We start from the raw sequence: 24,229 nt of genomic DNA, 5'->3' as shown, positions 1-24,229 counted from the left end.
CGTAGGAGGCGTCCGAGGGGTACATGGTATGTACCAAAGCATCAAAGGTACCACCTCTGCGGTGGACTCGGCTATACTTGATCGTGCGAAGGCGAGTATAGGCGTGTACGTTCTAGACAGAGTTTGGTGGATCGCAGTCCAGGACAGCATCGACCATAAAACAAGGACATGCTGAAGGATACAAGAGACTAGCAGCCAATGAAGAGATCACGCTCTTCAGATAGGAGGATACATCGTGGCTCGGTCGTGAATGTGGATAGTACCAGATGACACTCGACTGGCTAGATCTCGAATATTTTCGAAGGATGGAGGTACATGCACATGTCAAGTGCAGAGAGGTACATGAGAAGTGAGATAAGTGGGTATGAAGTGGTCTCCCATGCGGCGCGTGCTGATGTGGATTGGGAAAAAACGTATCGTGAGAGCCGCAATAAGGCGGTCAAGATTTTGGGACAGCACTGTGACCATGGACATTTGCACATGTAGACAGCGCGGCAGGTGCGGTGTTCTATCGTCTGGTCGTACACACAGGCATTTTTTGTTGAGGTCGAGATCGTACCTGCTTCAGTGCTCGGCGAATCATGAGCGTCGAATATCTGCTGGGTCTTGCCAAATGTGTACAAGCGTGGCAGGATATCATATCCGGCGTCTAGATCGTTGGACAGGTCCATGGCTTGCTTATCCTTTAAAGTATCGCACAACTTGAGGGTAAATACAGCAGGTGCGACCTCGCAGCGGAGAGAAATATCGTAACTGGCTTACAGAAGTTGTAATGGCAGAGCATCGGCGTCATATGGTTAGATTCACCATGGAGGCATCAGGATTGGTGAAGGTGTCGCCAGAGTCCAAGAAGGATACCACGTGAAGCAGATTCGAAACCTTAGCCTTCCGTTTCCTCGACTGTACAACACTGCTCGTCCATGTGCCTGTAGCAAGTCAGACTGATCAATACCTATGCCGTGGCCACCATCACGTACTCTCCAACATTTCAATAAGGATATCTGGTGGCCAGTGCGGGACTTGTTTCAAGATCGGCTGACACAATCTGTCCTGGACTTGGTGTATCAGACTTCACTGAAATCTGAAGCACATCGGTTGATTCACACTCCTGGCAACTCTGAGTTGCCAGTGCTAACAATCCAGCTAGACTTCTTCTATCTCTTTACGAGCGACCAGGGACCCCCGAATTCTGGTTGCCTACGCTACTAGAATCGAAAAAGCCCCACGCCTTCCTATCTCTGGTCAGTGAAACCCTCACGAAGCTCAGGCTGTCGACAAGAATAATGCGCAAACAGCTGGAGACTGGACGATGCCAACTATGCCACGAATGTGCTTGTCGGCATAGGCTTCGTTGGTACGCGTGTTGGAAGCGTGTCAAAAGAGATTGGACTTGATGGAAGCTTGATGGAAGCCGTTCGATGCTTCGTGCCACCATGTGGCACCGAGGGCGCATGGGCAGGAAGTATTGGACTGGTTACAGATCAAAGTGTACTGGAACCAGGAACCAGGCGCTCTGCAAGCTCTACCAAGATCGGTACAAAGATGCTGTTATCCAGTGAGACTGAACTGAAGTTGTAGCGATCGGAAGAGAGCCATGATGGTCAAGTGTGTCGTTTTGCTAGACATTGTACTATCGTTCAGGAAGGAAAATGTAGTTCTTCAATAGCCGGATACGCTGCGGCACCTGACTGCCTGAAGCTAAACTCGGCGGGCGGGACTTTGAAGGCTGGAGCCCCGGAAAGCCCAGACACGTGGAAGGAAGCTAACCCAAGGAGAGCTAGCCTACTTGAACTGCTCATCGTACTGTACCTCGGCTAAGGTCTGCATCCTACAATCGGCAATGAGCGGTCGGCCTTAGTAGTTTCTGCGAAGGCCGCCGAAATCAAGATGCAACTTCTAACATCTTACCGGTGTTCACTGGCGCTTCAGTCTTGGGGTCGACATAGTAAGGGCCAGAGCTACAGAAATTATGGTCACAGTGTGCTGCTAGAAGTCGCTAAATAGCTTTGCCCTTGCCCTTGCCCCTCCAGTTGAGGAAAATGGCTTTAGGTAGGTAACTAATGGCTGTAATTGCACACCTTGCTAACAGAGTAATACAGTCGCAGCGGCAGCAGCAGGTGGCCTCGCAGCTGCCGCGTACCTCGACGGGAAGTACCAGCTGCGCAGAGACCTCAACACAATAAGAAAGCTCAAGAGAGCAGAAAGAGAGTACGCAAAGGCAGTCAAAGAAGACCGAGTATCACCATGGTACATACTCGCTGATACCTGCCACGAATATCCAGATCTACGAGCAGTATGGTCAAGAGAAGGGACCTGGACCTTCAAAGAGTTCCACGACCAGACCGCTCAGTATGCACAATGGATGGTGGAGCAGGGCATCAGACCTGGAGATCTGGTTGCCATGTACCTACACAACAGCGCAGATTTCTTGATGATCATGTTCGCAACACTGTGTATCGGAGCGGGTCCAGCCTTCATCAATTATAATCTGGAAGGCAAAGCTCTGATGCACTGCCTTGCAGTGTGTCAGACAAAGCTTCTGATTGCAGATCCTGATAAAGATTGTCAGAGAAGACTCGAAGGAAGCAGGACGGAGATCGAAGCCAGCGGTATGCGAATCGTGACGATGGACTCGACTTTGAAGAAGGAGATCAAGTCTACACCTGTCGTGGTTCCGGAAGACAAATACAGGAACGGCATGAAAGGGGATGCTCCGTACTGCCTGATCTATACCAGCGGCACGACGGGTCTGCCCAAAGGCTGTCCTTTCACAGTGTCCAGAACACATTTGCTAGGAAGTCGTAAGCTCCATCTCATATGACCTTGCTCCGAGTGTTCCGCTGACCCTTCTAGATCTCGAACCACCTTGGGGCGCTCAACCAGGGAGGGACTGCTGGTACAGCCCTATGCCATTGTACCACGGCACAGGAGTCATCACCTCATCGACTGCCCTGCTCGGAGGCATCGGTGTGGCGGTAACTCCCAGGTTCTCAGTGTCTAACTTTTGGCCTGACATTTACGACTCTGGCGCAACACAGACCATCTATGTCGGAGAAACTGCGCGATACCTCCTGAATGCACCTCCACATCCACTCGAGCGCAAGCACAAACTGCGCATGGCATACGGCAACGGCCTGCGACCTGACATCTGGAAGAAATTTCAAGATAGATTCAACATACCTGAAATTGGAGAGTTCTTCAACTCCAGCGAAGGGATGTTCTCCTTGGTCGTCTATGATAAAGGACCTTACCTTCAAGGCTGCGTCGGCCACCATGGCTTGATCTTCCGAAGACTCATGCACAACACCTATGTGCCTGTCCTGATCGACCACGAGACCGGCGACATCTGGCGCGACCCGAAAACAGGCTTCGCAAAGCGCATGCCTTACGAAGAAGGTGGTGAGATCATCGTGAAAGTGCCGAACAAGAAAGCCTTTGGAGGCTATTGGCGCAACGAGGAAGCCACAAACAAGAGGTTTGCCACAGACGTGTTCACGAAAGGCGACCTCTACTACCGGTGTGGTGACGCTCTGAGGAGAAGTACGGACGGCCACTGGTACTTTATGGATCGTCTGGGCGACACTTTCAGATGGAAGTCTGAAAACGTATCAACGGCAGAAGTTTCGGAAGCGCTAGGCAGATATCCTGGCATCGCAGAGGCCAATGTGTATGGCGTTACTGTACCTGGCCACGAGGGACGAGCAGGATGTGCCGCGATACATGTTGATTCCACGGTGACATCGAACATAGATCACCGGGATCTTCTGAGGTACTCAAGGGAAGCCCTGCCAAAGTATGCAGTGCCGTTGTTCCTGAGAGTCGTCCAGAGGAGTTTGCACATCCACAATCATAAGCAGAATAAGGTGCCGCTGCGAAAGGAGGGTGTCAATCCAGATTTGATCGGTACTGAAGAGAAAGACGGCAAAGACGATATTATTTTGTGGCTGAAACCGGGTGAGAACGACACATACGTACCGTTCGAGAAGAAGGATTGGGAGAGGCTGGTGCGAGGGGACATAAGGTTGTAAGTCGTTCGTGCGAGCATCCAGATCTTTGGTGGTCCAGAGACTCTTGCGTTTTGCCTTGCATTGGGTAGAGAAGGCGGTACGTCGCAAGCACATAGGGCTGTTCAGAGCGTGTGTAGTTCCTCCAAGCGGCAACCTCTGTTGTGTGTCCTTGTCGTTAGGCACAGTTCAGCATCTTGCATCAGCAACAACTAAGACTACTTACCAACCGCTCCCCCTCGTTTTCGAGGTTTCTGGCGTACACCACAAGGCCTGGGAACAGCAGCAACTGAATCATAATTTACACCATCACAGTCAGCGCTCGTAAACATCGCATCGACGATGAGCTCGTGCAAGCTAGCAGATAGGTAGGTACGCTAGCGGATTCGTTGCTTGAGGCCTGTGCCACCCTTCCCACCTACAAAGTGGCTCAATAAACTGTGGCTGTCAAGAAAGTAGCTGCAGATAGCTAGTACTACTCCGTACTAGCGGCATTTCTCATCAGAGATTCAGGTTTTGGCAGCTGTCACCGTGACTTCTTTACAGACAGTGAAAGATGCTCCTTCAAGTGCTTCTGGTGACGAGAGTAAGCCGTAAATCAGCTCGCCTTCAGCCCGTTTCTATCTTCACGATGAATCAGATTTGATGCCTTGTTGCCATGGTATACTTGTAACGATGAGCACAAGGACAAGCTTTCCCGCTGTGATCAGAATTCAGGCTCTGACTAATCTGAAGCTTGACGACAGATCTTGTGGAAGGCGGCTGTCGTGGACAGGCAGTTATCCTTCGGAATAACCGGCGCGCATGCCACAGTAGTCGTCCTCCCATCACGGCTATGCCGCCGTTTTCTCATTCAGCCTGTTTCGGCTTGACTTACAAGCACACGTGCAATCTTACTAGGTGTCGCAGGAAAAGATTATCTGGTACTACTGTGTACACCCAGGCGACGCTGAGTTCCAAGTCGAACACCAAAAAGCGCTCCATTTCGAAATCATCGATGCGAAGCAAAAGATGCTGGTTCAAGAGGCTACGCTCACGTAGTTCCAGCCAATGGCATCTCACCATGACCGGGTCCGAAAGTTGACCCTCCAACTTTGTCGCAACCTCAAGCTCTGCTTTTAGACAAGCCTCGCTATGCGGTAATGCGGAGAATATTCACATCTGGACCACTCACCGTCCGCTTTGGTGGTGGACGCCGCCCTATCTGGAAAGATGTTATTCAACTCCGCCTTTCAACCGCAACGCCTTCTCACAGGCAAGCTTTTCGCCAACATCGCTTCAGGACCGTCAAGCATCAGCCCAATTCTGCAACGCTCATCTTCTAGCTTAGGGACGTGTCGGGCACGCCTTCCACCCACTTCCTCTAGCTCAATAGTAGAGTCCATCTTTACTATTCTTGTACTTTGACAAAAGGCTGAGCTTGCTAGCAGCGACCCTTCTACAGTTCACTCGCTTGAACCTTGCATACAGCCTCCACAAACAAACCACCACACCACAGATGTGGATGCTGACCCCAGCAAATCGCTGGCCGTAACACATCGAGCTTGCCTGGGTACTGGAGTTCTTTCGCTAGTGCTGGTTACCTGCAGGTTTCTGCAGCCGTGATAGCCTGACTGCGAATGCACCATGTTCTCGTTAGTGACAGAAGATGAAGTATACTTAAGCCCGGCCCCCGGGTAGGCCAACTTGTTTCCTCCATCTGCTCACTCGTGCTCAGTCTTACCCGTTTCTGACCTCTATCCGTGGGCTACTTCCTACTTGCCCTACTCATTTTGAGGCTCCCTTACTTTCGTTCAGCACTCAACTTCAATATGGTCCGACTTTTCGCCTTCACTACTGCGGCAGCCTTGCTCGCGCAGCATGCCACGGCAGCTCCTGCCTTATCAAGGAGGTCTGATGACTGTCAGGGCCAGTGCTCATCAGATCAAGTATCCACCCGAGTTAGCTTCAGCAGTATGCCACCAGAGGAACGGAAAGCTTATACAGACGCCATAAATTGCATCCACAGCCAACCATCAAACCTCGACAACGCCCAGTATCCAGCCGCAGTGAACAAATATCAGGACTATGCTGTTGTACACACCGAGAAGACTGGTCAAGTCCACTTAAGCGGCTTCTTCCTCACATGGCACAGATATTTCTTGTCCCTGTTTGAGAAAGACCTTCGAGACACGTGCGGCTATCAAGGTCGTTTCCCCTACTGGGATTTCGCCGCTACAGTCGACGATCTTGAGACGTCTGTTGAGTTCAACGGCGATGAGTACTCCATGTCATCCAATGGTGCTCCAAACGGCACAGATCCAATCATTCTTGGCCCAGCACTTACCATTCCCCACGGTTCAGGTGGCGGCTGTATCGAGTCCGGCCCATTCAAGGACTGGACCGCAACCCTAGGTTTCATCGACCCACTCTTTCTAGTCAGCGGCCAACCCCTGCCAAACACAACATACAACTACAACGCCTCCTGCCTGATACGAGACCTGAACAGCTACGTTGCACAAACCTACACCAACTACGATCTCGTCGAGACCACCGCTCACTCCGCTAACGCCTCAGACCTAGAATTCAACCTCAACGGCGTCATCGGCGGCAGCAGTCTTGGCGTCCATTCAGCCGCTCACTTCACTGTCGGTGGCTTCATGAGCTCTATTCACGTCTCCGTGCAGGACCCAATCTGGTGGATGCTTCACACCAACATCGACAGAATCTACGCTTCTTATCAGATCAACAACCCGGAAATGGCATATGACCTCTATGGTACTGAGACCGCAAACAATGCACCACCATCTCCCAATGTTAGGCTGGATACTATCGAGCCCGATTGGGGATACTTCGACAGCTCGAGTATTCCAGTCAGGGATCTGCTTAACATAACTAGCGGTCCATTCTGCTACCAGTATGATCAGTACGTTTCTTAAATGACGATGTCGAGGGCGGAGAGTGGCCATGCTGGAAGGTGAAATGTGTATCGATGCTGGAGTGGCACGTCGGCAACTCCTTAACTTGTCGCGGACGACCTTGACGGATACTGTTCATGTATATATCCATATGACAACGCTGTATGATGAAGTATCTGGCGTTGTTTACTTGACTTGCTTTGTGGTTGTCGATGTGCATGCTTCCGCTTCCAGACTTCGTTCTCTTTGTGATCAGACAGGACGCGGGTGTCAAATTCATCCGCTTACAGTATCGATATCCAAGGTGCTCCACCCGAGTACTGGGCCGCTGAATTGCTCCACTCTTTCAACGTCTCACCTCACTTACAAGGGTGACTATGGAAAACAGCATTTCAAGTCTGTCTTTTAGTACACAGTAGCATCAGCACCCCATATCACTTCATTAAAGGATGTCGCGATGCGCCACACAATCTCATCCATCGCCAGTGGTACACGAGCGCTCTGCAGGGCTCAACGTGACATGCCAAGTGGCCTTGCATGAAGGTCGCATGAACTTCAGCTTTGGCAGACTGCACCTTTGTTGACGTGACTCTACGGCCATCATCTAGGATAGCGAACATGGATAACTGAAGTATCGAATTGTCCCTTGCTAAGCTCTCCGCCAGGTGTCATGCCAACGAAGCCCATCATGGACGTACTAAACACCTTAGGACGTCTTAATGCCATAAACACAGCGCAAGCAGTGGTATATCTGGCCCATATCCTACCACTACATGTGAGGACTGACAACGTCGCAGCACACAGCACGCCTACTCGCTTGCATAAGCTGGCTGCTCATGCATCGCATCCTCATGAACAAAGGTTTCACGCTTCGTCGCCGAGGTCTCTCAACCGACACCCTAGCCAGCTGGATCATCGGAAGCACGACAACAGCCTGGACGATCACTGCGCTCCTACACACACTAGCCACATACCGTCACATCTCAAATGAACCATCCCAACCATCGCATCAACAAGCAACACTACACGCCCTCGCAACCCTCGCCAACGCACCCCTCCTCCTCCAATGCCTCTTCACCTTCTGGCTAATCAGCTACCTCGACGGCCTCAACGCCGAACACAACACCACAAAACCCCACTTCTTCTCCCTAACAAACCTCCACGGTCCCTTCTCCTGGTCCACAGCCATCCACCGCCCCTTCCACCACGCCCTCCTCCTAACAACAACCCTAACCGTCACCATTCCCGCCCTAGCCACAATCACCCTCGGCGACCCCCTCCCCGGCATCCTCTCCCTCACATCCCTCCTCCTATTCACCCTAGACGGCGCCTCACACAACCCCTACACCACCGCCCCCCACCGCTACACCTCCGATCGACTCCGCATCGCACTGCCAACCACCCACCACGAAGGAACAATGTACATCCTCCCCAGCACGGGAACAGGCATCTCCGCCGTCTGGTCACCCAAAATCGCAAACGAACACGCAGACGCAGACCGCGTCATCATGCCTCTCTTCGCGCAGATGCGCTCGCAGCGGTGGTCCGTCAGCGTCCCGCTCGAGGCGCTGCGCACCACGATGTCGCGGTACCACGAGCGGGTACTCCTCTCCGCGACGGAGTCCGAACGTCTAGCAGCGTGGATCTACAACGACAAGACGAATCCCCACGATGAGCCAAGCCTCCGCCGCATCGAGTGCGCACGTTCACAGAATGTTCATCTCATCGGTCGAGATCTAATGTTCGCCCTCTGCCACGCCGAGTACCTCGTCTTTATGGCCCAGGGGCGTCTCTCAGAGCGTACCCGTGCGAAACTGGGCATGTTACGACTCATGTCACGTAGTGGAGCCAGCACAAACACAACAAATCCATCACCATCAGAAAGCGATCCCGAACCGCACACAATCGGATTTACACCGGGTTTTGCCGGCTACAAAGCAGCAGTAACACACATCTACGCCATCTTCGACGTCCCCGTCGACGCCCTCGCGCTGGATTTCGCTGGCACGACTCCACCGCCTTACTCATCCGCCCTATCATCTTCCCCCGCGAGCATAAACGAGTACGTCGCCCAACTATGGGATCTAAGCACTAGCAACACAGAGTCAACCTTCAGCGCGCTCTACTTCTTCACGACGGTGTGGTTCATGGAAGTGGGGAATGTGAATGGATTTCATATCTTTCCGTTGCGCTGTAGGAATCGGGAAGGGGATCTGGTGAGTTGGCAGATTGCGTGGCGGCAGGCGTGGTGGGTGGGGGTTGTGGCGCAGCTTGTTGGGGTTAGTCCGGCTTTGTTTGGGGTGTTTGTGATGGGGTATTTGCAGTAGATTGGGTGTGTATGTGGGTGTTTGAGTGGCATTGAGCTATGGATGGCCTGGGTGGGCTCTAATTGGGAGTACAATGAGTATGAGGACGGAGAAAGGAGACTTTGGGGTGCTAGGGAGGGGTGTATGAATCTCGTTGTCGTTAGGTGTCATTTATCAAATTGGGGTGCGTCTTTTGCTTTGCTACTACGCGCCAAACATGAGTGCCTCGTCGATCTCGAAGCATTCTTCCTCGGTGATCCGATATGTTCTCTGCTCATTGGTGCCATGAACGTTGAAGGACCTCACAAGAAGATCTCTCCCGTCTAGTTGATATGCGTAACCCTGAGAAATACGATATTAGCAGGAGACGACAAAAAGATTGTGATGGACTGTGGCAGGCATACTGCAGCAGAGAGTGTAGACTTGATTGGGAACCACATCGGCTCATCTCTGAGCTCTGTCAAGACCTCCAACACTGGTAGGTACAGCCTATGGTTTTCCACATGAGCACCAAGATCAGCTCGGATGAGACTATGAAATTGCGTCTCAAGCAAGGCTAGTGTCTCTGTGGGCACTGGATGACGGATGACTGGTGAGAGAATGTCATAGAGTTCTGACGCCTCGAACTCATGTGCTAATTCGAGTGGTGTCATGTCGAGGTAGGTGTAGTCTGACCATCTGGATCGCAGCGTTCCTGGAGAATGGTCAGCTGGTCCATGCTTTGTTTGTAGAGGAGTAAGAAGCGCACGAGAAGCACCCAGATCGATCAGCTTTCGCACCACGTCAACGGGTGCACGCCAATAGGCCGCTTGATGCAAAGGCGCCCAGAAGGACATGTTGTTGGCCTGCTCACGCGTTTCTACGAAGTGAACCCCGTCAGTAGTTGTGCCCGTAGAAGTGCGGAGCATGCTACTCACTCATCCGGACTGCATTCACCCATGATTCGTTGTACCTCTCTCTGCCCTCCTTCAAGATGTTCAGAAGCTTATTCCATTCGCCCCAATACGCTGCATCAGAGAGCTCTTTTCTCAGAATTACATAGTCTTCAGGAAGGTCTTCAATTGTGTTGTAGCCGAGCCACGTCCTCGCGGATGTAAAGTCGTCCGTTTCTTCTGACTTTGTTTGAACGGAATCGACCGTGATAGTAAGGCGATCGAAAGGCCTCTGCAACTCTGACCGGTCGACTGCACGCTGTGCCATGCGTTCGACCTCGCTTTGAGTACGCAATGTGGATGCGCTACCTATCCATCAGAAATAACTCGAGAGGAAGCCAACCCATGTATAACTTACGTATTCACAATCATGAGCACGTCCAGTATCTCACGTTCGTGCTCAGCCATCCGATCACTTAATACTTTGACTTCCGATTTCTTCGTCACCCAATTCAACCTGACCGCAAGACCAACTTTTGCCTTTTTACCGACGACGTCTCTGGCAAAGTTCAGCAGTTGTTTCATTGTCTGCTCAAACTTTGTAAGGTCCATCGCAAGGTTCATGTCCCTGAATCTCGTCTTGTCAAGCTCCCGGGAAGTGATTCTGAGAAGCTCAAGAATGTTTCTCGTCCTCTCACTACGCCGGAGCAGCTCTCCAAGATCTTCTCTTGCATCCTTAACTGTTTCTGCCACTCCTTTCAGAAGTTTGACCACGTCAATGAGTGAGTAGATTGAGGATCCGACGAGTGTAGCGAGAGTCACGGGGTCCATTTCGAAATAGTCACTACTCAATCTGTGCGAAGTATTGCTGTGACTCTGAGAAAGTGTCACAAATTTCGGCAAGGCTTTTGGTCGAAAGGCACATGCTCAACGCAGAACCATACCCGTGCATGGCGGACCAGTAGACACCTCGCTTCAACACTGGTCGACCTACAGTGTGAGGCTCGAAAGACTGTGGTATCACATTAGATGACCAATCACGAGAACTGTCAATTACCATGCATTCAGCCTCTCGGTTGAGGTCTAGCAGTAGCATCTCTGATTGGACCACGAGCGTGAAGACCCTGCCACGCGCAGGTGAACCCCTCAACTGGATTAAGCAGCGCAATAATGACTCTCTCAAGCTTGGCGACATTAGAGCTCATCGTCGACCAGAGGTCGAACCATTCGTCGAGATTAACAGATTACTTTCTGGCGCCAGCAAAGAAGATGGCAGACAAAGATCGTTTTTTCGGAGATGTCCTGGGGTCGGCCAAGCCTAAAACGGCGTTTGCCGATACCCAGGAGCGTGCAAGAATGGCGCTTCTCCGGGACAAGATCCAGGTCGTCCGAAGAGCCTGGCTAGACCCAACAGCGTACCATAACTTGATAGAAATCGTCAGGAAACATTGCAAGGTCGAATCACGCCCGAAGGAGGTCCGGGAGCCTTTGCAGCGCCTACTGGAGGGCGCACGAGACTATGCGGATATCGATGCTAGGCGAGCAGAGAAAGCAGCCCCAGAACAATATGACGCGTTGGAACTGTATTGCTCTTCTCAGGGCTACCGGTATCTCTTCGGCCTGATGACTGAGACACTTCGCGCTGAGGATGCTTCGGAAGAACTGCTCTTGACAGCTACGGTGATGATCGAATTCCTCACAATTGATCTGTACAACCTCAGATTGACTCAAATTGGCGACACGCGATATGCGAATTTCCAGGGCATCACATACCGAGGGCTCACGGTATCTCCAGATGCGGTCTCGGAATATGAGTCGATTCTGGCAAATCCTGATCTTTCCAAGCGCTGCTTCGCCATCCCACTGGGCTTGATGTCGACCTCGACAGAAGAGAGAGTCATGCACCAGTTTGCTCAACGGGATTGTCGTGACTCAATGATTCGTATGCATTGGGCCATTCACATCCACGGTATTGACCCTGATTTGCTCAAGGCCTACCTGGTTCAATATCCCGAAAGCGTTGTCACTTCGATCTGTGCTATGCCTGTAGCTAAAGTGTCCCCACACGGTGAAAAAGAGGTCTTGCTGAGAGGCGCTTTCTTTCAATTGATTGATATGAAGAAAAAAGTGATTGACGGACATGAAGTCGTGAAGCTCGTGCTTGTCATGATGAACTCGAATAGAGATCATACCACCGAACAAGCATCCAACGAAGGAGAGAAAGAGAAGCAGCGTGAGGCTTTTCGAAGAATCGTTGTGGCGTCGAGATATGAAGTGTGCGCCTCTTTGGCAGGCCAAAACTCTCTTGGTGAAGCGGAAGGATACAGGCGCCTTCAGCAGCAACTCCTGGATGAGCTCCATGACAAGCACAACATTGATGTTGTTCGGAACTCCGATCTTGCAGACGCTAGATCGACCGGATCAGCTGTGTGGTTGGGGGCTTCGCTTTTCAGAAGCTATCCTCGTCATTATGCCGCTTTGCGTCTGCAATGGCAGGAGGCACTCAGCTATGGAGATTGGGTAGCTGCAGAAGAAGTACTCATGAAGGAGTACGACTGGCATCGTAGCGATTGGTACAATGTTGGCAAGCTCAACTGTAAGCGTGATCAATGTTCGTGCTGCAGCAGGGTTGCTAATGCTGTCTGAATAGCAACGCAGGTGACCGCCTCGAGACAGAATTTCACCCTCTTGCATGAACTGGCTACTAAAGCTCCTCCTGACGAAGATCAGGCGGAACTTTACCATGCTTGGAGACGTTTGGTGGAAGGAGCAAGCTTACCTGATGTTTGGAGTACGTTGGCTGTACTAAGCATGAACTTGTGCTGACAACCGTGAGCAGAATCGCTGAAGTCTTTTGATCAATGGGCCAAAACAGCAGAGACAACGGCTCGTGAGTGTGGTTTCGAAGAATTGGCAAACCTCCTGGTCCCGAAGTGGGTGAACAATGTGGACGACTCCGTCATAAGCGAGCTCGAAAGGCAGCTGCATCAGCTTATGAGAGACGAGGCAGGCACGTTCGTACGTGCTCTTCCTGTCGTGCTGTTGCAAGGCTGGTTCGATTACTGACTAGGACAGATCGATGAACACGGCTTCCATATGCCTCAGCTGTCCATCTTCAAGGAAATGGAAAAGCCGATATTGTGGGTTCCAATTCCATATATGTATGGTGTAAGCATGATACAACCATCTTCTCTTTGCACTTATTAACTTTCGGAAACCAGGGTTTTCTTGTGAAACTTGTTGACCAAAGTCTTGAGGTCACGACATTCGAGACTGTTGTTGGTCATGCACAACCACGCGAGACGACAAGGTGGCTCTTTGCCAGACAAAGTCTTGATAGGAACGCTGAAGAGACCTGCAAGAATGCTTGATGAAGGAAATACTTCGATAATAAGGTCTAGAAGAAGGAAGGTATGTTCGGGCGGTGAAATTAAAACTTGCGCCTGCGGTGATGTCCGGGCTGGGGTGGAAGGTGCGAAGGACAGTGGATAGAACTGTACCTGGGTAATATAGGCGATCAAGAAGAAGTGGTATACTGGGTCGTCTCAATGTAGCTTTATCTCAACGTGAAATCGCAGAGTCCGCCATCTAATTCCGAAGCCCGGCGGCTCGCCAATACAGCCGACAAAACATCACACCAGCATGAGCACAGTGCTCTGTGTCCACGGCCGGTTTGCCGGCTCTCTACAGTAGAGAGCCCAACATCGAGTCCGGAGACTTGTGGCCACCGCCAATTTTATTCAGAGTTATCGCACGCCAAAATCACGTAAGCAAAGACTTAGCACGAACATCGCTCGAAGGCAATCGAATGAGTAAAGAAAGGGCCGATTCATCAGTAAACTGATAAGAGATCATTCTGCTAATGCCCAGCCCATCTAGTTATGGCAGCTCGAAACAGCATGATTTGGTGAGCTTCGTGCCAAGCCTTCAGACTTGATGCCGGGGAGTGAGTAGGTAGATAGTGGGAACAGAAATGTGGTTTACCTTCGCACAACAGCTGATCTATGATCCTGAAATCAGCCGGCACTCGCTGTTGTAGCATACCACCGATCAATCCTGCCCTGCTCAATCTCTTCGCCTCGAAACGCCAATGCACATACCACGGCTGCCGGACAAGAGTCTTCTACTCAAGACTAAACTTCGAATCAAACTCAACATCCCCCCTCTCCCCATCCATCCCCAACGGCTCATCCATAATACTCGTCCCAATCGTACTCCGATCCACCTCCTTTCCCTTAACACTAACACCACTAATACTACTCGTCATACTCCCCTCCCTCCCACCCCCACTCCGCTGACTCTGAAAACTCCCCTCACTCCGACTCGTCTTAATACTACTCGCCTCCGCCCCCTCAAGTAACTCCTGGTCGCCACGTCCAGCATGCAAGTCATCATCTTCCTCGTCTTCATCCTCGTCGTCGACGGCACTCGGTACTCGTCGTCCTTGCCCTTGCTTCGCGTTCTCAGCTGCTTGCCGCTCGAATTCGCGCTGTGCTTCGTCCATGCGTTTGCGCATTTCGGCGGCCATGCGCATGCCGTCGGTGACGATGTTGTCTAGGACCCCGCGGAGGCCACGGGAGCCGGGTTCTACGACGCCGCCAGCGAGGCCGACGTCTGGGACGGTGTCTTTCTTACCGCTGAGATTCGAGGCGAGGTTGCGAACAGGCTGACCGATGTTCGCGAAGGTCGTGAGGTTGCCGGAGAGCGTACTGGAACTGGTTGGTGAGGCGAGGGTGGTTTGCGAGCTGTTGGCGGGTGTTGCCAGCTTGAATGACTGTGGGAAGAAGGTTTCGAAGAACTGCTCCAGTAGTTCATCTGCTAGAATGACCATGCGGAATGTTGGTAAGGTGATGTGTAATGGCTTGTTCGGGTCGAGTGCCACATTGCTGGAGACTGCCCTGGCCGAACTTCGCCGCTCAAGACCCGGTTTCGCTGACAGGTGCGGCGAGCCTGGTGGTGTAGCTTTCGACAGCGGATCTGCATCTGTAGGCTTGGGTGAGGTGACCGATTTCGCATGAGATCCCGTTTCAGTCAGATCGAGTAGATCTTCTTCTGGCGGCTCGATGCTAACACCTAGCCCTTCAAGTCTCGTGGCCACTTCTGCTTCAGCTTGATCATCTGGCTTGTCCGGATCTGCGTACTCGAAACACCTCCGTATGAAAGCGCTGACACTGCTGAGGAACTTCTCGTTGATGGTCATTTTGATACCGCTCAGACCCGGAGCTAGATCCGGCGGCTGCTGAGGCGAAGTCATGCCATTTGCGGAGTCCGAGTCGACTATTGCACCATCGAACCCTCGCCGCGACAAGAACAATAGCGATTCTGACATGCGCAGTATGCCTTCACGGTCAACCCTGCCGTTACCATCATCGTCAAAAAGGTCAAAGAATAGACTCATCGAGTTCATGATATCAGTCGTGCCTTTCAGTCTCGCCAGACCATTGACAATATTCTGCAGTGTCAATGCTCCATGCTTCGACTCATCCCACTTCCCGTACAGCCTCTGCATGAAGTCGTGATCAGCAGGTTCTGGGCCTAAACCCCAAGCACTCATGACAGATTTGCTTCTAGCTCTCACACTGCCATTCCGCGGACCATTTTCGGTAGGCGAGTCGGTCATTGCCCATTTCGCCGTACTCGCCAAAAACTCTCTAAAGGCATCATAGTCCATGGTCTGCAATGGCGAGTCACCAGCAAAAGGTGCGTCCGATGCATTATTTGAGTTTGACGACCTTATTCCTGGCCGCTGTGTCTGCAACGTCAGTTTCCGCCTCTCTTCCTCTTTAGCCTTGGACCGGTCCTGGCGTTGCCGCAGAATACTGAAGAATCGATCATACAGCACACTCAAATCCTCCGTTGTCAACTTCTTGCTTTCCGGCCCGAGATTCCGTATCGATGTCCGCTTCGCGAAAGTCGCAAGCCCCTCCTTGACATTCGCATAATGCTTCTCTCGTAGATCAGTGACACTGCTATGCGTGATGGCGCCAAACTCCTTGAACGCAGTAACCATCAATTCCTGGAATCTCGTGATCGCTTTCAGTTTTTCGTTCTTGCTTGTCGGATGTGCTGATTCGTCGAGTCGTGCAAAATAATTCTTAAGTATAGATATGAAAGCGCCGTCATCGGTCACATCGAGAAGTTCTTCGCCGTTTATGCGGAGGATCGCGAGGCCGATTTGGAAGAGGACTTTAGGTCCTTCGAGGAAGAAGACGTCTAGTACTCTGAAGGCGAAGACGAGAGGCATGGAGTTGATGTACAGAGACAAGAACCAGGGTAAAGACACGACGGAGAGGTTGACGTCTGACTTGACAAGGTGTTCCCAGAGAACGGGCATAGTCTTTTCGACCAGGTTTTCGAAGACTTTCTGATCGAGGAGAGTGCCATACATATCCCTCGAGTAGTATCCCGGAACGAGGCGGTCGCAGAGTGCAGACAGTAGAAAGAATGCTTGAGCTTCGGAAGTGTAGATCAGTATTGCGGCTACAACAATGTTCATGGCTTGACAGTAGCCGACCTCTTCGTTGGTCCAGCTGTATGCTGTCAGCACTCTTCGCAACCTGTCGATGCCTCGTTCATCCTGATAGCCTGCATATTCTGGAAGACTGCGATTTAGGTCCTTCTCGATCTCGTCGATGGCTAGAGACTCCTGGCCGACAAATTTGTCCAATGTTTTCTGGTAGAGGTTTGGGTTGCGCAGTCGCGTGTAGAACGAGCCTGAGCTGATCTCCCATATTTCTCCGCGCAATCTATTCGGCAGACCAACACGAATAAGCTTGTGAAACGTGGGCTGCCGTACAATAGTAGCATTCCTGCCATTCTCGCGCATATAGTCTGTCCATAGCCGGATCTTGCTTCTGTCTCTTAGCTTTCGGGCATCACCAGGATACCTAAAGATGGCACCAAGACCGACGTCCGGCATAGGAGGCAATTCTTTGTTCTGCTCTTTCGATGCTTTGCTCTGTAAAACGGCGGGGTTCATGAGGTATTCGGAATAGCATTCAGACGTTGTAGATCGTAGACTGTCCAGCTCCCGCATGCTTTCTCGCAGACATTTCTTGAGATGGTCGCAGAAGCGTTCGGCCGACTGTCTGCTTCCGTCCAGGTTCAGGATCAGCTTGCGTACCGGTAGCCCTTGGGGTGGTTTCTCTAATAGTGCTGTTGGTGCCTGCTGCGCATACTTGTCCCAGGCGGTCAGCGCCAGATTGAAGACGTGCGGAGCACTGTTCAATCTTTCGACGCGGCGTATGCTGCATAGCGGTATGGTGAAGCCATGTCCGCCTGGCCCTGCGCCGCCAGTCTGGCCGGTATAGCTCGTGGAGGACGAATGGCTTGCGGATGGCAGGAAACTGGTTCGCAACGACGAAAAGCAGAGGAACGATTCACTCAGGTGTAATTCTCCCAGGTATTTCGTGCCATTGTCTCTTGCTTTCTCGCCAGATGTAGGCGGCGGCTGATCGCTCGAGGAGTGGTAGGGGAGGGGAATGAATAGTTCAGCGCTGATCTCTGCTACTGGATGCTGGGACTCTGGTAAGCGGAACTGCTCTCTGAAGAGCTGTGCTTTCGACGGATGCTTGTCATTGTTGTTCGAGAGGGGCGTTTGTTCAATAATCGCCTGCGCTCGTTGGACAAGCGAACTCAACATGATTGCAGAAAGTCACCAGGCCCATGTCAGGTGTTGTAGAGGGCAAGCCACTGCACGGAACAGGGCGGAAGTGAACAACGCAAAGTCATCGGCTCTTGCTGCACGTCGATGGCACGAGCAAATCTTATCAATTACTAGTATGCTGCCAAACTTGAAGCTGAGGCTTTGAGGGCATGTGCAGCACCCTTCTTGGAAGACGCGCATGAGGCTGACTTGTACTCGCCGGTGTATGCCTTGGCACCCCTCGACCCATACCCCATGTAGATCGGCAGGCACCAAAGACTTTAGATACTACAGCTCATTTGGGGTACTGACCTCGACTGGCTTATGGTAGGTGCATAGTAAAGAGACAAACGAGATCAATATGCAAGTGTAGATACCATTATCTAAACCGACCATGACTGCCAATCATTCCATCGTAACTCAACTCAAGGCAGTCTCATTGCCTCGATATACATGCTGGCTCAAGCGCACTGTCAGCCCACTGATCGTAGTTTCCAGCGAGCTACTCAAGCTAGATACCAAAGCTCCTCCAAACTGATTATGAACTCCAAACCCCCAGCAGTTCTTACCGGTCTACTACTGCTGTTCCGTTCTCATAACCATCTCTACCACGACATAACTCTTCTCATGCTCGGGATGCTGCAACGCAAACTTCACCGTCTTCGGCGCATTATGGAACCCCTGTACCCCGAGTCCATTGACACCTCCACCCAAGCTGGCCGCTGCCTGCGGTCCTGGCTGCGAATTGCCACCATCATCCAGCATGCGGATATCTCGTCCCGCAATAACCTGTTTCATCCTGCCGTTCTGTGCGTCTCTGATCTCCACAAAGTCGTCGTTGAATAGTATGAGGTAAGGGTAGTATAGACAGGCAGTATTCGCTCGACCCACGAACTCCATGATCACCGACCGTGATATGTCGCCCAATTTGTTGACATAGACCGCGCATTCTGAAAATGCTACCAAGAATTCTGCTTCTGATAGCCGGAACATACCCAATGGCCTGAGGTCTTTTAGTCGTGTTGCTATCGACTCCAGTCTCGTTTTGGTTTCCCTTTCTTCGCTGTCAAGGTTAGGAACACCCCATGTAATCTTCTTATCCAAGGTCAAAACTTCCATGCCCCGCTTAGTGGCCACAGCCAAACTCGAATGGAACATGTTCAGTCCATAAGTCTCAGCCGGGATGTAGAACTCGTCATATTCGCGGAAGAACTCTGTTTGACCACGTCTGCTGGAGTTACCGAGCCACCTAGACTTGGATGTTGCGCTCTTCTGCAGTACAGGCTCGAGGATCTTGAATATGGAATTGATGCCATCTCTTTTCTGGTAGAACACCAATAGGCGATCTTTCATTTTGCCAGCCAAGAAGAAGCCGACATCCTTGGAGCCAGACAGCTTCTGTGGTGCCTTTCGAACGGAAGCATCGGTTTGCGGGACAGGGGGACCACTCGCCGGGCAGACCACGTCGAGATGATATGCAATCAGAACTTTGTCGGATAGCAGTATCAGTAGGTTGAACTCTTCCAGAACTGCCAGCTGTGTGACTTTGGTCATTTGAATAGACTAGAAAATGTTAGCTGAAACCCTAACGCCAGTAAGGACTGTACTTACTCGGACCCAACCACGTGGGTTTTGATACTCCGATATGAAAACGCCACTATCTGTTCCGACAGCACACATGGTCCTACCAGCAGGCTGCTGAAACACGGTTGCACAGTTGACTGATGTTCGACTGATTGGAGCCGGTCGTCCAGCGCCTGAGTATCGTTTTTCGACTTCCTTGATAGCTCGATCGAGTGGTGTTCCTCTGATGATCGTTCGCTTAGGTCCGAAAGAATAGATCTCAGACCCGAACGCAGTATCTGCAAGTACTCGCAACTTGAATGGTTCGGCATTTTGTGCATAGAGCGCCTCGGCATGCTGCGTCTTTGCACTGATGATGGCCTCACACCACTCTTGCCTTTTCTCGGCAGTGAGAGCATACAGTGTGTACACTTCCGTCCTTCCCAAGTGCTTGACCTTGAAGGGGTAGTAGATCTTATCTTCCTTCGAATTGTCCTCGATCACTGTGCTCTTATGTATTGATGCAGAGCCAGACCCACCAGAGCCTTGCGTCAAGCCCGTTGCAGTATGCTGTAACGCGCCGCCACTTTGACTAGAAGTGGTACGGGCTAAACGAGGATCGGAGCCTTTTGCTGCAGCAGAATTGCCAGCCACAGTAGTGACGCCTCGAACAGAAGTTCTCATGACGGCAGGATCGTTGGTCGACTCGAGAGATATAAGTCCCATATGTATCGGTGGCTTCGAAACGTCGAAAACCTCGTTGCCATGCACATCTCTGCCGGGCTTTGCGAGCACGAGATAGTGATCGAACAGTATAGCTTGGCATGGCACCCAAGAAACACCTTTGGCACCCTGTCTCATCATTTCTCCACGAAGCACAATTGTTCGGCCCAGGTGGTCCAGAGCAAGGTCGACCTCATCACCAGGATGTTTGCGCAGCCTGAGTTTCCTGGCCAGGTCTGTCAGCTCCAGGGATTTATTGACTTCGTTCACGCGAACGTCCATTTCATGAGCCGTGGCTTTGATCTCATCAATGGCAAATGCCAATCCTGTCTTCTCGTCAGACGCCTGTATCGTGTTCTTCATTACGGTCTCAAGTTGCAAAATCATTCGCTGCAACCGCTGAATGGGCGACTTCAGCCAATTATCCCATCCGAGTCTGCTAGAGATCGCCTCTTTCCGGGCAGAGTCCAAGAATGCCACAAACGCCGTATTCCTTTGCATTTCTTCTCGAACAAGCTTGTCGGCTCTAGGATATTTGGCAGCATATTCGACGTAGATCGGTCGAGCTCTTCGTACCCATTCTCGTAGAATATCGCTATAACCCACAACAAAGGGACCCTGCTCATTCTCACGATACTTCAGTTGAGGAGCTAAGTACTCCTCGTTCACCTTTCGGCACTTATCAGCCAGACCAAATACATCGTTCAAGAACGTCGGTAGTCGTTTCGGTGGAATCACCGCCGCATCTGACTTGGCGAGCCTGTCTCGGTACAGTGTCCGCAAGATTTCGAGTCCCATCAGATATCCCTCTTCTGTGTAGACGATCTCACGCATGTTAAACTGTCTCTCCAGCTCCTTCTTGCCGCGCGAGTTGCATTGCTCTGGCGTCAGATCCCAGAATGTATTCCATGGCGTCTCCTTGACACTGTCAGGTATGCTGAAATCGGCTTTCTTCACGGTACGCATGCAAAGGTGGGAGTAACACCTGCCTTTGCCTTCCGGCACGTGAAGCTTCGAAGAATAGCAGCCAAGGCCTGTGAGCTGGTACATCACGCCTGAAATTGTGCCTGGTGTGAACTTTACCCACTCTTCTTCCTTGTGCAGAACACCACTGGAAAACATGTCCTGGACGAATTGCTGCGCCAACGAATCTGCATCTATAGAGCTTAGAGTTGGTACCTTGTTGCAGAACAATGCGGCGATGGCTTCCGAGAGTGTATTTTCCTTTAGGTCGGTTTCTTCATCGGTCAATGATCGAATCCACGCGAACACAGAGCTCATTGCCCATGGCTCCGAACATCTCTTGAATGTGTCTGCGGAGATTTTACTTGGGTCGAATTTCTTGCGCGGTATGGCAGGTAGGTCCAGAGTGCCGACACCAACATCTGAGCTGGGTGTCTTCACGTCATACCCGTCTGGTGATCCTCTGTTAGCCATCTGCTGCTTCAATATACGGGCTCGATCGGCGTCCGTCTTCGAGCGCATCGGCTGCTCAGCTCGAGGCTGACTTCTGTTGCTAATCAAGGATGTCGAACGAGGCACCATCGATGGGCTCAACGCATCATTACTGTAGGCGTCAGGCGCGGTAGGATACAGCCGTGACGGTAAAGTGTCATAGGCAGAATATCGGTTCTGGTGCAATGACGGGTGAGGTGACAAATTCGAAGAAGCTCTCGATCCTGCATCTGAGCCAGACCTTGCTGGGGGAGGGGGTAGAGGCCTGTTTGGGCTCATGCCTGGGTGAAAGAACAGATCTGGAATGCCGTCACCGCTCTCCCCATATTCTGACAATCCAGCTTCATCGCCGTCCTCGTAGCTTAGTCTTCTCGGATGAGGACTAGGCTCGGTCAGACCGCCCGTGCCGCCAGCATCGACCTGCGCCATACCAGGCTGAAGTAAGGGAAACGTGTCTGTTCCAATATGTTCATAGCCAGAACTTTGTGCGTCACTAGAGACGCCCGAGCTTCTCATCGAGCTCATGCGCGGGTTAAGCTGATTTTCGTACCCATAGTGCGTACTGGTCACAGCAGGGACTTCTCCTCCGTAGTGCATAGTGCCGGCATAGCCACCGCCAGCTAAGCTCAGATCGCCATATCCAGCATAATCGCTATCATCGCTGCGCTCTTTGTCTGAAGACTGAACGGTCCCACTAATGTGACTGCTTCGTCTTCGCTGCTCCTCAGCGGCTTCTTGCTCATCAGCAGCTTGCATAGCTGCCAAACCTGCTGCTGCTTCTGCATCACTGTCATTGGCGAAAGCGGCATAGTTGATGTTGTGCTCCCCTGTCGTGATGACGCCATTGTGAGTAGGTCGCTCATCTGGTGACAGAGCGAGCTGTGGCGACGCGGGTGAGAACAGGGGGTCCCGTTGTGCTTCTATGTTGTACCCAGACTGAGATGTGGTGCCTATCGCGGCGTCAAGATGACTCATCAAGTCGTCGTAGCCGGTCAATGTACCCGAAGAAGCGCCATAGCGCTCGTTGTCGGACTCTGATTCTGAGGGCAAGCCTGGTAGGGTTGAGCCCTGAGGATGCCGCCCATAGTTATGTCCATGCGATGGGTTACGACTTGGAGGGTCTGTGCTCGAAGGTTGAGGCGAAGACGCAAATGCGTTAGATATTTGGCTGTTTCGACTCGCCCCAGAGTGGTTACGATAGACTTCTGAAGATGCTTGACTCGACAGATTTGAGTTACGATCTTGGTACGCATATGAATCTGGCTGTGGGTCGTAGTTGGTAGCAGAATGCGAATATGGTCGGGCAGGGTTCAGGGAGTCTTGATGTGGTGGAGGAGCTGGCGCTGGCGGAGAGGGCATAGCCAGATACTGATTACTCTGGTATGGATAAGCGGACGACATGTCTGTGGTGTAGGACTGTCCCGGTGACTGGGACACGTGCGGTCTCGGAGGAGGCGGAGGCGCGGTATGGTATTGATTCTGGGGACTCGTCGCATATTGGCTGTTGTAGATGGATGCGGAGCGATTGACTGACTGATCGCCATATGCCGCTGGCACATATGGCTGGTAGCTCGACTGATATCCTCCAGCGGGGTATGCACTCTGCTGCGAACTACCGTAGGCTTGCTGGTTGTATGTATTCTGTGTCTGGTATTGTGCAGGATTGTAGGAGGCGTGGGCAGGAGGAGCTGGCTGAGACTGGTGCTGGTATCCTCCTAGATGATTCTGCGATGATGCTCTGTATGGTAGTGTACTCTGCGACCCATATTGCTGTGCATGCGCCTGAGGCGATTGACCATAGCCATAGTACTGCGCCTGCCCCTGATTTCGATCTTGATCGAACAACGGGGTGTCATCACCTGCATCGAAGCTAGACCTGCGGTTCGAGCCTTGGTGGTGGTTGTTCGAGATTGTATAGGAATTGTCGTTGTATTGCCTGCCATAACTATTCTGTTGGTAGTAAGATTGGCCATTCGGATAGCCCGACATCTTGTCTGTTTCCTAAGCGCAATTGCATCTAATCGGCCCAGTCGCAGGCTGTCAGGAGGTAGGACGGCGAGGTGTATTGGCCGCTGACAAGCGACTCTGCTCGCATGGCTCTCCCACCTCGATCCTATTCGACACGCGCGCGATCAAAAGACTGAACCGTTGTGGGCGACACCACTATTGTGCATTCTTCCGTGGTTGCAAGTTCGGTAGATCGGCCACGCGATTTCCAGGCGCAAATTGTGCTGCTTCGGCAGAAGGTGAGAGTCTTCGATCAGCTGGTCGGGCAGTCGGTGCAGGCAAACACTGCTACTCCCTATCACACTCGGAAACTCTGATGTGTGATGGCTCAGACGTCCTCCAGGATGCTGTAAAAGATGCGAGTTTCGGAATTGGTTGATGTCGTCAGAGTAGATGTCGATTGTGTAAAGGATTATTCTTTGACCTTTCGCGCTGCTGCCAGTGTGGCACAAACCGAGTCTGGTCAAGTCAAGATCGTCTGGATAGGGCTGTTCAGGCTTTCCAACAAGCGCTGTCATCAGGCCTTGGGAGCCTAGCTTCAGCTTAGTTAGCTCAACCTCCACTGTCGGAGGCCACAAGCACCGCCGGGGAAGATGCGCGATTCCATCGAACTAAGTTTAGGCCTTGGCAATAATGCTGGTCCCGTCAGCTCACGGTCCGTGCTTCAACTTTTCGTGACCACGACGTCGGTAACAACGATCGAGATACCTAGGTACGTAGGAAATGCATGCACAACACTCTATGATGCGATAAGGCC

General features: G+C 51.8%; 7 protein-coding genes across 7 annotated transcripts; 4 read left to right on the top strand and 3 right to left on the bottom strand.

The window, feature by feature from the left end:
* Positions 1-2,039: 2,039 nt before the first annotated feature.
* PMZ80_005906 (uncharacterized protein) lies at positions 2,040-4,028 on the top strand (the record flags this gene model as incomplete). The annotated part of the gene is made up of 3 exons (XM_064874323.1): positions 2,040-2,049; positions 2,100-2,801; positions 2,854-4,028. The coding sequence occupies 3 exons, from the start codon at positions 2,040-2,042 to the stop codon at positions 4,026-4,028; spliced, it is 1,887 nt and encodes a 628-aa protein (XP_064730045.1).
* Positions 4,029-5,959: 1,931 nt separating this feature from the next.
* PMZ80_005905 (uncharacterized protein) lies at positions 5,960-6,922 on the top strand (the record flags this gene model as incomplete). The annotated part of the gene is made up of 1 exon (XM_064874322.1): positions 5,960-6,922. The coding sequence occupies one exon, from the start codon at positions 5,960-5,962 to the stop codon at positions 6,920-6,922; it is 963 nt and encodes a 320-aa protein (XP_064730044.1).
* Positions 6,923-7,589: 667 nt separating this feature from the next.
* On the top strand, positions 7,590-9,228 carry PMZ80_005904 (uncharacterized protein; the record flags this gene model as incomplete). Its single annotated transcript, XM_064874321.1, has 2 exons — positions 7,590-7,595; positions 7,699-9,228. 2 exons carry the CDS (start codon positions 7,590-7,592, stop codon positions 9,226-9,228), a joined length of 1,536 nt encoding a protein of 511 aa, XP_064730043.1.
* Positions 9,229-9,411: 183 nt separating this feature from the next.
* On the bottom strand, positions 9,412-10,910 carry PMZ80_005903 (uncharacterized protein; the record flags this gene model as incomplete). Its single annotated transcript, XM_064874320.1, has 5 exons — positions 9,412-9,549; positions 9,612-9,901; positions 9,956-10,066; positions 10,125-10,444; positions 10,498-10,910. The coding sequence occupies 5 exons, from the start codon at positions 10,908-10,910 to the stop codon at positions 9,412-9,414; spliced, it is 1,272 nt and encodes a 423-aa protein (XP_064730042.1).
* Positions 10,911-11,249: 339 nt separating this feature from the next.
* Positions 11,250-13,286, top strand: PMZ80_005902 (uncharacterized protein; the record flags this gene model as incomplete). Its single annotated transcript, XM_064874319.1, has 4 exons — positions 11,250-12,675; positions 12,730-12,870; positions 12,919-13,097; positions 13,155-13,286. 4 exons carry the CDS (start codon positions 11,250-11,252, stop codon positions 13,284-13,286), a joined length of 1,878 nt encoding a protein of 625 aa, XP_064730041.1.
* Positions 13,287-14,202: 916 nt separating this feature from the next.
* Positions 14,203-17,721, bottom strand: GYP2 (GTPase activating protein (GAP); the record flags this gene model as incomplete). Its single annotated transcript, XM_064874318.1, has 1 exon — positions 14,203-17,721. One exon carries the CDS (start codon positions 17,719-17,721, stop codon positions 14,203-14,205), a length of 3,519 nt encoding a protein of 1,172 aa, XP_064730040.1.
* Positions 17,722-18,300: 579 nt separating this feature from the next.
* TUS1 (Rho guanine nucleotide exchange factor) lies at positions 18,301-23,454 on the bottom strand (the record flags this gene model as incomplete). Its single annotated transcript, XM_064874317.1, has 2 exons — positions 18,301-19,287; positions 19,336-23,454. The coding sequence occupies 2 exons, from the start codon at positions 23,452-23,454 to the stop codon at positions 18,301-18,303; spliced, it is 5,106 nt and encodes a 1,701-aa protein (XP_064730039.1).
* Positions 23,455-24,229: the final 775 nt, after the last annotated feature.

The sequence above is a fragment of the Knufia obscura genome, assembly GCF_036327395.1.
Source record: "Knufia obscura strain CCFEE 5817 isolate CBS 148926 chromosome Unknown scaffold_6, whole genome shotgun sequence".
In the NCBI taxonomy this organism is placed as follows: domain Eukaryota; kingdom Fungi; phylum Ascomycota; class Eurotiomycetes; order Chaetothyriales; family Trichomeriaceae; genus Knufia; species Knufia obscura.
This window is presented reverse-complemented; position numbering and strand designations above follow the sequence as displayed.